Genomic DNA, 12,328 nt, shown 5'->3' on the forward strand with positions numbered 1-12,328 from the left:
CTCCTGGTTGTGATCGGCCATGACCTACATTAGGAATACACTAATCGATCACCCTCTAACAGTTATAATTAGTTGATTCAATAGATCACGTACGGAAGTGGTTTCGCTCCGGCTTCATTGACCTCCTTTCGATGGCAAACGAAATACGAAAACACCGGCGTGCTGCGCGACGTCACTGCGCGCTTAACAACTTGCGTGCTTAACAACGCTTAACAACGCGCCTGAAAAACTGCCCTAATGTGACGGAACAAGAAAAAAAAAACTCTCGGCAACAAGGCGCTGTGTCTTTCGCTTACGTGTCGTGTGTTGATACTGTAAAGGTGTTACGAATGAAAGCCCGACGTCTACTCATCGTTTTAAAACTCCGAAAAAGTTAATCTGAGCAGCAAAAAATGACGGCCGAGTTAACGGTAGTCAGCTGTGAATTAGGTGCGTTATCACTTCGGTTTAGTGTAGCTCATACTCATTTGCATACGAACCCGCCGGGGTGGCGCAGTGGTTACGGCACTCGACTACTGTTCCCAAGGATGCGGGATCGAATCCCAGCTTCGGCGGCCGCTTTTCGATGGAGGCGAAAAGTAAGGTGACCGTGCGCAGTGCGATGTCAGTGCACGTTAAAGAACCCCAGGTGGTCGAAATTTCTGGAGTCCTCCACTACGGCGTCTCTCATAGCCTGAGTCGCTTTGGGACGTTAAACCCCACAAACCAATCATTTGCATACAGTCGTCATCTACCACATGATGTGAACGACCACCAGTGTACGCACTACGAATGTACCTCTATCATCTAGGAGTAGCGTATTTTACTCGGGGTGCAAGGGTCCCGTGGGTTCGAGTATCTTCTCAAAAGTGCTGCCTCACTTCGAAGCTCCTGTCAACGGCTTCACTGGCGTCTTTGGGTCAACGGATGCACGGACGAGCATGTTGGGTGCGCGGGCAACCAGGCCAGTAGCCAGGCGGCAAGCAGCAGGTGAGCAGGCAGGCTGTTCCTAGCGCTAGTGACCGAAAATTACGTACGATACTCCTGACTACGAGCGAGATTACAACAAATTGAACGATATCAAAGAATGGAAAAATATACCAAAAAGTTCATTTTCACAGCCAAAACCTAGATTGTCGTTGGAGTGAATGAACTCCGTTCGTCAACACAAATGAAGTTTTCCCGAGCGCTCACATCAGATGTCACGCGCTAACGCATTACCCTGCCCATTAGGTGCATTGGGAGTCAGAAAACTGCTGTGCAGGTTTGGCATCTTTTAAGGCGAAAACCTTTAATGGCTCATGCTATCGTGGACAAAGTGTGCCCCGCCTCTGCGGCGTTCTGATTGGCTGAGGCAGGATGCGTCCCTGCCATCTGCAATGCCACACTTGAACACGCGCCAAGAAACGCCACCTGACAGGAGCGATGGTGTACCGTCCAAACTCGCACTTGCCGGATTAAGTGTGATACATACTGCGCTTTTCCTTTCCTGTAAACCAGTTATATGTACGACTTCAACGAATGCCGACAAGAGGCTAACGATGGGAGGCAAATTATAGGATAGGAAAGGTGTGCTTTCAGAGAGCCTCTAATTTTAGGGCGAAAGCCTTTAATGGCTCATACTGTCGTGGACAGTGTCCCGCTTTTGCGACGGCTATCGCGTGGCGTTCCTTGGCGTGCGTACAAGTGTGGGATTGCTGATGGCCGGAATGCGAGAGCAATGACTGCGCGCATTCTGTGCCAAAGCGGCGGCTATCAGCGAAGCCGACAACGAGCCGCCGCGCGCCCGTATATGGTTCTCAGGTGGTGGCAGCAGAGCGACGAAATCTCTTGGTGAAGCGGTATACGTCACACATACTTTGCTATCATATGAAGCCGCCCACCAGGGTGACATTTGTGGGCCTTCATACGCGAGCCGCAGTTTTTTAATTACGTTTTTTCCGAACTATTCTATTTGAAGGGCGAGCTCCAATTCTGAAAATACAACATAGCTACTAAAGTGAAAATGTATAAAGTAATTAACGTATTGATTTAGTTCGTGAATGAATTGGAGCATTCCGGCCCTATCTTACCCGGTGTCCGCTGCAGCATACAATGCAACCCCAGGAATAAATTAAATCAAAAGCCAGTTATCCTTGTTTAAATGTTTTGGACTTACATGAACGATGACTGACAACTGTTGGTATTTAGATGCCTGAGCATGCGTGTGTCTACTTCTAACTTGTCTTGACTTTTTACAGTTTTTCTTTTACAGTGTTAAGTTATCGACTCGCCTAGCAACACAGTTCGATATCCAGTACAGGACATCCCTCCTGGTCATGTGCGTCCCTTCGCGACGTTAAACCCCGCAATTAGAGTTCGCAAGTTACAACGCATTACCTAACAGGGTGACATCTATACCGAAAAATGACACCAATTGTCCCCAGACTGCCACCTTTATGTTCATATTGTGCTAGGCGCGCCCAAGATGGTGAGGTAACAATTAATGTTAACAAGCCTGACTTGTTATTTACCTATTAAATTGTCGATTTTGTTCCAATATTTTTTATTTGCCACACTTATTCGAGGCTAATTCAGATATGAGAACTTCAAAAATGCAACAGGCGTAGGTACTCATCGATCGATTACTTGTGCCGGGCGCAGGTTAGAAAATGCTCCCCAAAAAAAAGGTCCCCTTGAATCCCATTGCTCTGAAAGAAATTTGCGAAAAGGTACACCTAACATTAATCTCACTGTATGACTTCTTGTATGAAAATAAGAAAAGGGAGGATATGGATCTATTTAACGAAAAGCAGAAACGTAAACTGTGCAAAAATAAACGCTGAAAAATGAAACATCATTGATAAGTGTATTAAACACTATGTTATAGAGCTCTTTCGATGCCATTGAAAATCTTGAATTTTGTACATGAAAGCTTTACCCCAGTAATTACTCGTTGTCTTCGTGTGATATTGAAGCCTGTCAAGGCTGCCTGCCACTGGCGGTTGCTTTAAATAAGTAGGCAAAATTGGATGCCTTTTTCTGCGCCTGAATCTATTCCAGCGCAATCAGCAAGGACCAGCCAGTTTCCAGGCGTGAACTCAGTCAGCGGCCTTGGCAAGCGTAGTATAAATAAACCGGACGGAGTAACGAGCAGCCTGCTTCGGCGCGATTACTGCTGCGTATGTTGCCTAACTAGACTTGTGCGTCTGCGCTTATCACATCCTCTCAAGCGGGCGTGTTGCACAAGGAAAAAATATAAACAGTGCGACTCCTATATTACGAGAGAAAAATAGGTTGGAGATATGTTTCACCAAGCGTCAGTTTTTGAGTGACTCCCACAAGCAACATATCCGCCCGCCGAGCTTCTAAGTTCATTTGTCGGCTCACAACGTCGGTAAGTGTTAAAAAGGCTGTATCTATTCCTGCAAGACGGTGGACGCAAACTTTGTTTTTACGAATATAACGGCGCGGTTCTCTTCACAGGGGTATCAAAATGTTTTGGAATAGAAGATGAGTAACACAAGAAAACACAGTGACAACACAGAGCCAGAGAAAAACTTCCGGTGAGAGCACCTGTCTAGCTGCAAAACCTCTTTGTGGCGCACTTCGAAAAATGTTGAGAAAAAAATCCGTACAGAAAGGTTTGCGCGTGAGTAGCTCATGTACTTAGTTATTTTAATGAGGAATCAATATGATGTGGGAAGAATTGCTGGAATCTGTTCGCTCTCCGTGCTCCGCCCTGTTTCCGCATTTTATTATGGCTTAAGGGCAGAAGATACAGTGAGGAAAACTATGTGCTATATGCTGCTAACAACGCACTCATCGTTTAAGAAAATGGCATATTTGTAATGATTGATGATTGTGGTAATATTTGTAATGGGCAAATTGTAACTGATTATTTCTTGGGATTTCATAGATTCAGGATTCCGACTGCGCCGTGAGGAAAATCTACGACAAACATTTTCTCTAGAAAACGTATCCATTAAACATTGTTTACCCACTACACTACATTAGTCATTTATTTGCGTGTGTTGTGTGCATTGTCCTAGTGAACTCCTTACACTCTCTAACACGTCACACAGAAAACGTGCGCAGCCGTCGGGATGGTAATGCGAAGCCATTTCACTAAAAGTGGAGCGGGGAAAAAAAAGCTGGTTGCTGTTTTGAAACCCCCGGTACTTTCTACCAGCTTTACGGGTCGACGAATCTCACCAGATTGCATCGTATGATGAGATGTAGAGACCAGCTTCATTGCCTGCGTCACGGTCGCTGTAGTACGCCTTACATGATAGCCCCTGAGAAAAATTCTTGATGCACTTAAAACCCCTCAAGAGCGATAATGTGTAAGTCTTTGGGCCTAGTTCTACTGCAGTGTTTATTTGAGAGAACCCCATCAATCACATAGTGAAGGACAGCGAAGTCCATGCCGAATTACAGGTGAGTAGCTCCACTCGGAGGCGATGGCGCGCGCTAGTCGCGGCGCTTGATCTACATAGCTGGCGACAGATGGCGTGAGCCACGCTCCCTCCTTAAAGTCCCTCGATATCCCTCCTGGAGACCGGAGTGAAGGCATCATCGTCGCGCCTGTACGTTGTCATGGAGACGGCAGGAACGCTGAACAAGGGGGACTAAGATATCTTGCCCGGCGTGGCGTTAATGGTTAACGCGCTCGGCTGGTGATTAAATGGTGGTGGTTAGACAGAACACCACCTAGATCCCGCGGAATCTCGTGGACAGATCTCGCCAATGCAATATTTTTACCATAAAAGACTCAAGGTTTTCGACCTAAAATCATGCAGGTTACAGGGGTGCCAACGTGGAGGGTTATAACATGGGAGACATGACCATATTTCAATCGCATTCATTCATCATCTATACTACGTAAGTGGGCTGCCCCGAAATTTCCCAAAATGTTCTATATCTGTTCAGCAGTCGAATTCTTCGAAAACCAGCGCGCAGGGACGGAATATCGCAACAGGGAAACAGCTGTAGATTTCGAGATAATCAGAACGCACTTGCTTTTTTGACCACGTCTCCAGCTCCCATACAGTGCTGCAAGATTTTGACGAGATATACAGCTTTTAACAGCTGTAACTTATGGAGTATCATATAGGAGAAAGGGCTTTAAAAATTAGCATGGAGGAAAAAAAAAAGAGCTCACCGTATTATCACTGCTGTGTTATGTGGGAGTGAGAGCTATGGGGGTACTGCCTTTTCACACACAAGTTCAAGTTGGGTGTGACTTGCACGTATGTATAGTTAGAGAGCACTTGCATTAGTTTTCCGTGACTAGTACTACTGCAGCTATTATCTCAGGAATGTGAATCCTGGGGAACAGATGTTTAACATGCAGCGCTCCAACTGCGCTTCCTATCTTGCTATACATTCTTCTTTCGAGCTTGATCTTTCTCCCTCTTCCCACAATAGCGGCCCCAGGGTGGCTCCAGTGGCTACCCCACTCTGGTTACGCCCACCAGTACTGCTACCAGTACGTCGATGCCTGAACATGAAACGAGCGCTTAAAGGTATATATGTCAGGTTTGCAAGGCTCCTTTTCGGCCCAATACTCAGAGCAGGGGAAGTTTATTATCTTATATTTGGAGAAAGCTTGGAGAGGCCTTCGCCCTGCAGGGGGTATATTGCGGCTGATGATGATGATGGTGATGATGATGATGGTGGTGGTGGTGGTGGTGGTGGTGGTGTTGGTGGTGGTGGTGGTGGTGGTGGTGATAAAGGTGAGGATGACAATGATGGTGGTGGTGGTGGTGATGATGATGATGGTGGTGGTGGTGGTGGTGGTGGTGATAAAGGTGAGGATAATGAATGCGGAACTTTTGCCCAAACCTTCGTATGCCGGTTCCCATTGTTTCTTGGCCACTAAGAATCAGATTTCGACAGCGGCCTCTCGACGGATGACCTGTATTACCAGGTGACCCGACTGGTCTCCCCATTGGATAGTAGATTAGATATCACATACAACAGCAATCGATTGCTGGACCTCTGTAGTAGACACCGTTCAGAGCCAGGCAGTACGTTTTAGCTATTCCGAGCACTGTCGCACCAATTCAATATGCAAACTTATCAAGCAGGGCGAAAACTCTTACGGCTGAAATTTTTATTTCTCCTTTTAATCGCAACCTAGCACTTGATCCTAATTCTTTGCGTGCGCCATCTTACTATCAGACAGAAACGCCACTCTAAAGCTCTCTCCTTAGCCCCTCGCTTTGTAAAGGCCAAGTTGTAGAAATTCTTAGTTTAAGCGAAATCATTTCTTGTCCCATTGTGGTGCCACCAAAGCTCGTCTGTAGGCGTCGACAGTCTGTGTGGACAGTGACTGTCATCGCAGTTTGTCCACAAGAATTGTCAATTATACATTGCATGGGCAAATAATATAATAGTATCAAGCGTAGTGCCCAATCTAATTGGAATATGGCATGGACCACGCTAAAATTTCGGCGCCCTGAACCACAAAATTTGATCTCGTCACTACTGGAACAATGTCGAAACCAATTCGAGTATGGAAATTTAGTGGCTTCCTTAAAAAATATATGGGCCACCCCCAAAATTTAACCCCATGGACACAATGAAATTCCACCTCATCAGAGTTGGACAAAAATCGATGTCTAACGTAATTCTAGAATAGCCAATTCCGTGGGAGCGTCCAAACTTAGGTGAGCACCCCCGAAATTCGGCCACCTTGAACCTCCGAAATTTGACTTCGACTGCATGCAGTTACCGAAATTGGTGTCAATAACCTACTTTGAGTATGGCCAACTCTATGATGATTTCCAAATTTGAGTGAGCCACCTCTAAAATGCGTTCCCTTGACCTCCATAATTTGACTTCATCCGATTTTGACCCTTAGAAACGGCAAGTAAGCACCGAAACGCACAGCTCGTAACAGAACTAAGCACGGAACTCGCGATGTTTTCTAATTTCAGCATATAAGCAGAATTAAGTACATCCCTGTAATTTTTTCACTAATGCAATGACAAATTGAAATAGTCTACCTGCTTCTTTTATCCAGTTCGTTCCTGGTGTGTTCTGGAGGGGCAGTTTTATTCGCACTGATATTGCGTATGTGTAGTAAGAAATTTCCTTCCGGTCAACCAAATTTTTCTGTGTGTGGGTGGTTGCGTTTTTATAAGCTTGGGCGTATAATCTGCAGTATGCTGTAAATAAATAAATAAAATAACTGTCATATGTGCCGCTATTCCTGCTAAACTTTTGTAAATATAGTGGGTTGCATATAAAAGAACCAACATGCAACCAAGATTGCAAAGAAATCATCGTAAGAAATATTACCGAGAACATCAATAACGAGTTCTTAACTCATATCGGGCGTCAGCCCGAGATTAGAATCTTATTATTGCAGCGCGACAGAATTATTCAGCTCAACACTTTATTCTGTACATCCCTGCAAATAGCAGAGGTGTACCAGGACTATTTGGAAGATATCAATTTTCTTTTCAGAACTGGCCCGTTCGGCTTCGATTGGTGCCCCTTCATAAAAGGTATATGGACCGCCAAAGATAACGTTGGTGTCTTAGACTTGTATAAGTGCTCATATGAGGCAGGACAGCGTGCGTTCTGAGCAAGCAATCTGTGATGATGTCGACATTTACTGCGCAAGGGTAGCTGAGGACTCTTAAAGCGCCTATAATAATGGTTAATGGGTAAACCTGGTTTTTACATGACAAATAAAGACAAACTGAGGTATAAATGCCCAGCTTTCATTGGGCAAATCTCAAGTGCCACTGCAATGGACATAATTATAACACAACGCCAATGCGCTACAAGTTAGCATTTTCCTACTCGTCCACTGCACAGGTGGTCTTGTGGTTTGAGTATGCCTCCGCCCCCTCCCTTCCGCATAATGGAAAAGCACAGTTCGATACCCAATACCATTTCAACCGGTTTCCAACATACACAAGCTTTAGCCTGGTCTTCTGCTTGCATTCTCTATGACGCAATATTATGACAGTGAACAAAGGTTTTGCTTTTTAGTGCACAAGAAAAGTATCTTGTGCAAAGGCACTCCTTGTTCAAAGCTGTACATACGTCGTTACTAGACTTCGTGACCGTTTTCCTTCTCTCCATCTAGGTAAGCACCCAAAGGAACAGCAGCCATGGCATCCGAGAAAGGTGAATCATGCGAGCTCTACCTTCACATGAGGCCGCTGCGTGGGAGCAGGGTTGCGGAGGATCTTGCCGAGTCCGGAGTGAAGCTGCCCAACTGGATCCAGCACTGGGCACTGGTCTTCATCTGGAAGGACAGCGACCGTGCCCTGAAGGCCGAGGCCATGGAGAGCGAAGACGGAAAGTCCGTGGTTGTCGTGACCGAAATGAACGTCCACGACGGGGAGCGGCAGACTGGAACAAAGGTAGTAAACCATGTCGCTTTCCTTACCTCACAGAAAATGAATGGACAAACAGTGACGTCCCTAACCATAGGAACTATACGTAACTATTATCGACATATACAATCACAAGCCTGGGGTAGAACAACTCAAGGTATATTGAAATTTTTGCGGAGCCGAGAATGTTATCGCTGTTACATACTTGTAGTCGGAGCTTTTATTGCATATTATTAACGTGATCCCAAAAGAAGTTTGTCTACTGCAACGAGGTTATTCCTTTTCTTAGTCTTTAGATCAGGGTGTAAAAGAAACGCGTGAAAATGTGAATGTTTTTGTGGCAGCCTATTCTTTTCGTGAAAGAAGAGGGGGAGGGGCTATGCACACTTAGATGCACCTTCATTACAGCCGTACTGAATGAATGACTGCGATTGAGCTCTCGTATGCAGCATCATCTGTTATGCAGCGTTCAGCAGTTGTCAGCAGACTGGTTACATATACACTAGCGGTTCGCGATATGTCATAGCAAGCGAACACTTGCACAAGCCGTAAGATATGATAGTATACGTCGTAGACCTTTGAAAATTTCTTATTTCTGATTCATTTCTGACCTCTGAGCAAGGAGCAGACCTTAATAATTAACATTGCCATGAATATATATTTGCTCAGAAGACAAATGCACAGAAGCAACAAAGGAATTTTGAGAAAATATACATAGATAGACACGAACGTAGTAACCACAGCAGTGATTATAAAATTACAAAGAACGATGAAGCCGTGAAACTCAATTACAAGAAAATGTTCCGAACCATGCCAGTTGGTGAGACTGTGCGCAAAATGCATGCAGTCAAACCAAAGCCCGGTTCTGAACTGATGTCCCGCATTTCTGGACGTCAATTTGGATTGGAAGGCAACTGTAAAATAGTGTAAGATAATAAAATAATAATATTGGAGGTACTGGTTCAGTCTTCCGTTATGAAGCAAAATCTTCGTTTTAAAATTTTACCTTTGCTCCCATCGCATAGTTAAGACTGCCATAGAAAACCACAGAGGAATGATTTGGAAATACGAAAAGCCTTTACAAAGTACCTACGGGCCTTCCTAAGGCAGATCTGCAGGAAAGTTGAATTGTTATAGCGAAATAATGTGATACGCGAAAAAAAGTGGGGGAAAAAAAAACGGCGTTCGCAAATAATTCCCGTTGAAAAATGCGCCTCTCCATAATTGCTTGTTAGTGATCCTAAAGATTCAGCACCTTCTGAATAGGTTGACGACATCAGAGTGGACATTTTTTATACCTTGTAGTCTAAAAGAGAGAGATTGAGATTGTCGGGACTGTCGATGCAGATTTGCAAAAAAATGAGGGATCGAATTGCCTTTTGCAGCGCCGCTAGAAGGAAGATTTTATCCACCAGATCTAGACCTGACACTCTTATAGTCACAGATAAGTTTATACAAAAAAATCGAGGCGCCGTTCGTGTGCCCAGCGTTCGGGAAAGAATTGAGGGATATGAGAACATGACAGAGATTGAAGGTCAGCAACATTCGCGAAAGAACGCCGCCAGTGGACGGACAAAATATTTCTTTGTTCGTTGTCAGTGCTCTGTACCTTCGACTGGTATGTCCTGTACCTAAAAAATGTTGCACATTCAAGAAGAGGGTGGCATATGGCCCTCTGTAACTTCGTTGAACAAACGGATAAGTGAATAGACTAAGACAAGTCTTTAATACAACGGGTATAGCATTAGTGCACATAATTTATGGCGTAGTTTAAGTCAAGTTACTTATATCTGAATTTCTTATATCGCGCAGCTTTGATTTCAATTTAAACAATGATACTATAATGTTACGTCAATGACTTATAGCCGGTGTGAGGCACGAGAAGAACACGATATAGTTACTGCTTATTCGTTCATTGTCACGTGTGCTCTTGAGGCAGGCTGGCTCTTGCAGGTATTTATGCAGCTATTGGTATTTATTACATCGCAGCTATTTTATGTCAAACATAGCTTATGCACAAATATAAAGCTACCGCCTTCATTCGGCTCCTTAAACCGGAACAGTACGAGAGAAGAAGCTCAAATAATATTTAACTGTCGGAGGTAGAACCGCATGGAAAAGTTATTTTCATCTTTTTTCACTGTTTTGTGCTCATATTTTCACCGATAGGTGGATTGCGGCCGTTATCAGCTCACTTATGATCGCGTCAAGACTGCTGCCGAAAAGTTGGGCGCCGACCCGCCAGCCTACAACTTGGTCACAGAAAACTGCCAGCTTTTCGTCAAGAAGGTTCGTTATGATTGTCTGTCAATATATCTACCGGTCCTTCAATACATCTGTCTATCCTTCCGCCGCTCCGTCCATTCGTCTGCTTGTGTACCAATCTAATATCGCCAGCTATCATTTATTTATCTATACCTACTTACACTGTATGATTATCTATCCATCTACCTAAATTACATGTATATATATATATATATATATATATATATATATATATATATATATATATATATATATATATATAAGCTTTATATTTATATTGTATCTGTATCTAACTAACTATGTATCTACAAAACTAAATAAACTATCTGTCTATCTAAACAATCTTTCTAATCCATCGAGCTATATACCTATCTGATGAACATGCCCTTCTATATTTATTCGAGCTTTTTTATCTAATCTATCTAGCACCTAGCTAATGAACATGCCTCGTTCCATTTCTTCTAGCTTCTCGAGGAACTGGGCATCAGCGTGGACGTGCTGACCGTTCTTGGAGAGATTTTGAAGCTCGCGACTGTCCTTGAAGGGCCAGAAGCCGCGGAGAAGTTGAAAGCCGGTATCATGAAAGTCGCGGCTCAGTAGACTGCCCTGTAATATAGCCACTTCGGCTGTTAGCAGGTCTACCGGCGAAAATAAAAAACAAATTACAAGATGCACTTAAGTCTACTTATGAGCAGAAATGGCGAGAACCACTTATGTCTCTTTTCAATAACTGCAACATCATTTTCATCCCTACTATAACTACCATCATCATCAGTATGACTACTATCATCATCAATCAAACACGCTGTTATTCGCATGGCTAAAACCAGCGAGATTCCGTTCTCTCAACGGTATGGATGGATGGATGGAATGGATGGATGGAATATAGGAGCGTCCCCTTTGAAACGGGGTGGTAGCGGTAGCTATCATGCTCATTTTTCTCTCTATATCTTAATTATTGATTTAGAATGGTTAACTAAACCATCATTCTATTTATTAAATTTTTGTTCCTACAATACTAACATTATGTCACTTCTCTGCTTTTAAGCCACCAATCTTACAGTCGTTTTTTGCTAGTTTCCACCGCCGGTTTATTCACCCGGCCACTGTTATCTCTAAACCCCAGAGCTTCAGGAACAGTGATTGCGCCTGCATCAACTTCCGGATGGATACCATTACATTCGAGTATATTATGGTCAATTGTTTCACTGGAGTTTCCACATACAGCACATGCGTCATCTCCATTGTTAAATTTCTTTTTGTAGCTGCGTGTTCTAAGGCACCCTGATCCAGCTTCAAAAAGTAGGGCACTGCCTCTTGAGTTATCAAAAAAATCTTCCTTCCTGATGTGCATTTTCCACTTTCGGTATAATTCCACACTCTGTTTCTTTTCCATTTATTTTATCCAATTTTTACCTTCTGTGTTTTTCACCTGTTGCTTAATGCTCTTTATTTCTCCGTTCTTGTGACTAGCATATACTTACTAGTTAGTTTCCTAGTTCTTTCCCTCCATTGTGAGTCAACGCTTTTTAAGTACAGGTATTTAAATATTTTAGCTGCCCATCTGTTACTGTTCAATTTCCTCAGGCGTTCCTCATATAGTATTTTACTCTGAGCTTCCCGTACTTCGAAAGATGCCCTGCCCATATCTCCCTGTACCGCCTCATTTGTAGTTTTGCCGTGGGCGCCTAGTGCTAATCGTCCAACAGATCTCTGATTTATTTCTAATGTCGACTGTACCTCTG

General features: G+C 43.8%; 1 protein-coding gene across 1 annotated transcript; it reads left to right on the forward strand.

The window, feature by feature from the left end:
• Window positions 1–3,208: 3,208 nt before the first annotated feature.
• Window positions 3,209–11,245, forward strand: LOC146189551 (uncharacterized). Its single transcript, XM_084603289.1, has 4 exons — window positions 3,209–3,355; window positions 8,066–8,345; window positions 10,488–10,607; window positions 11,049–11,245. The coding sequence occupies exons 2-4, from the start codon at window positions 8,091–8,093 to the stop codon at window positions 11,181–11,183; spliced, it is 510 nt and encodes a 169-aa protein (XP_084459415.1). The 5' UTR covers window positions 3,209–3,355; window positions 8,066–8,090; the 3' UTR covers window positions 11,184–11,245.
• The last annotated feature ends 1,083 nt before the right edge of the window (window positions 11,246–12,328 follow it).

This window comes from Amblyomma maculatum, chromosome 5 (assembly GCF_055883805.1).
Source record: "Amblyomma maculatum isolate TAMU_Amacu chromosome 5, ASM5588380v1, whole genome shotgun sequence".
Classification (NCBI taxonomy): domain Eukaryota; kingdom Metazoa; phylum Arthropoda; class Arachnida; order Ixodida; family Ixodidae; genus Amblyomma; species Amblyomma maculatum.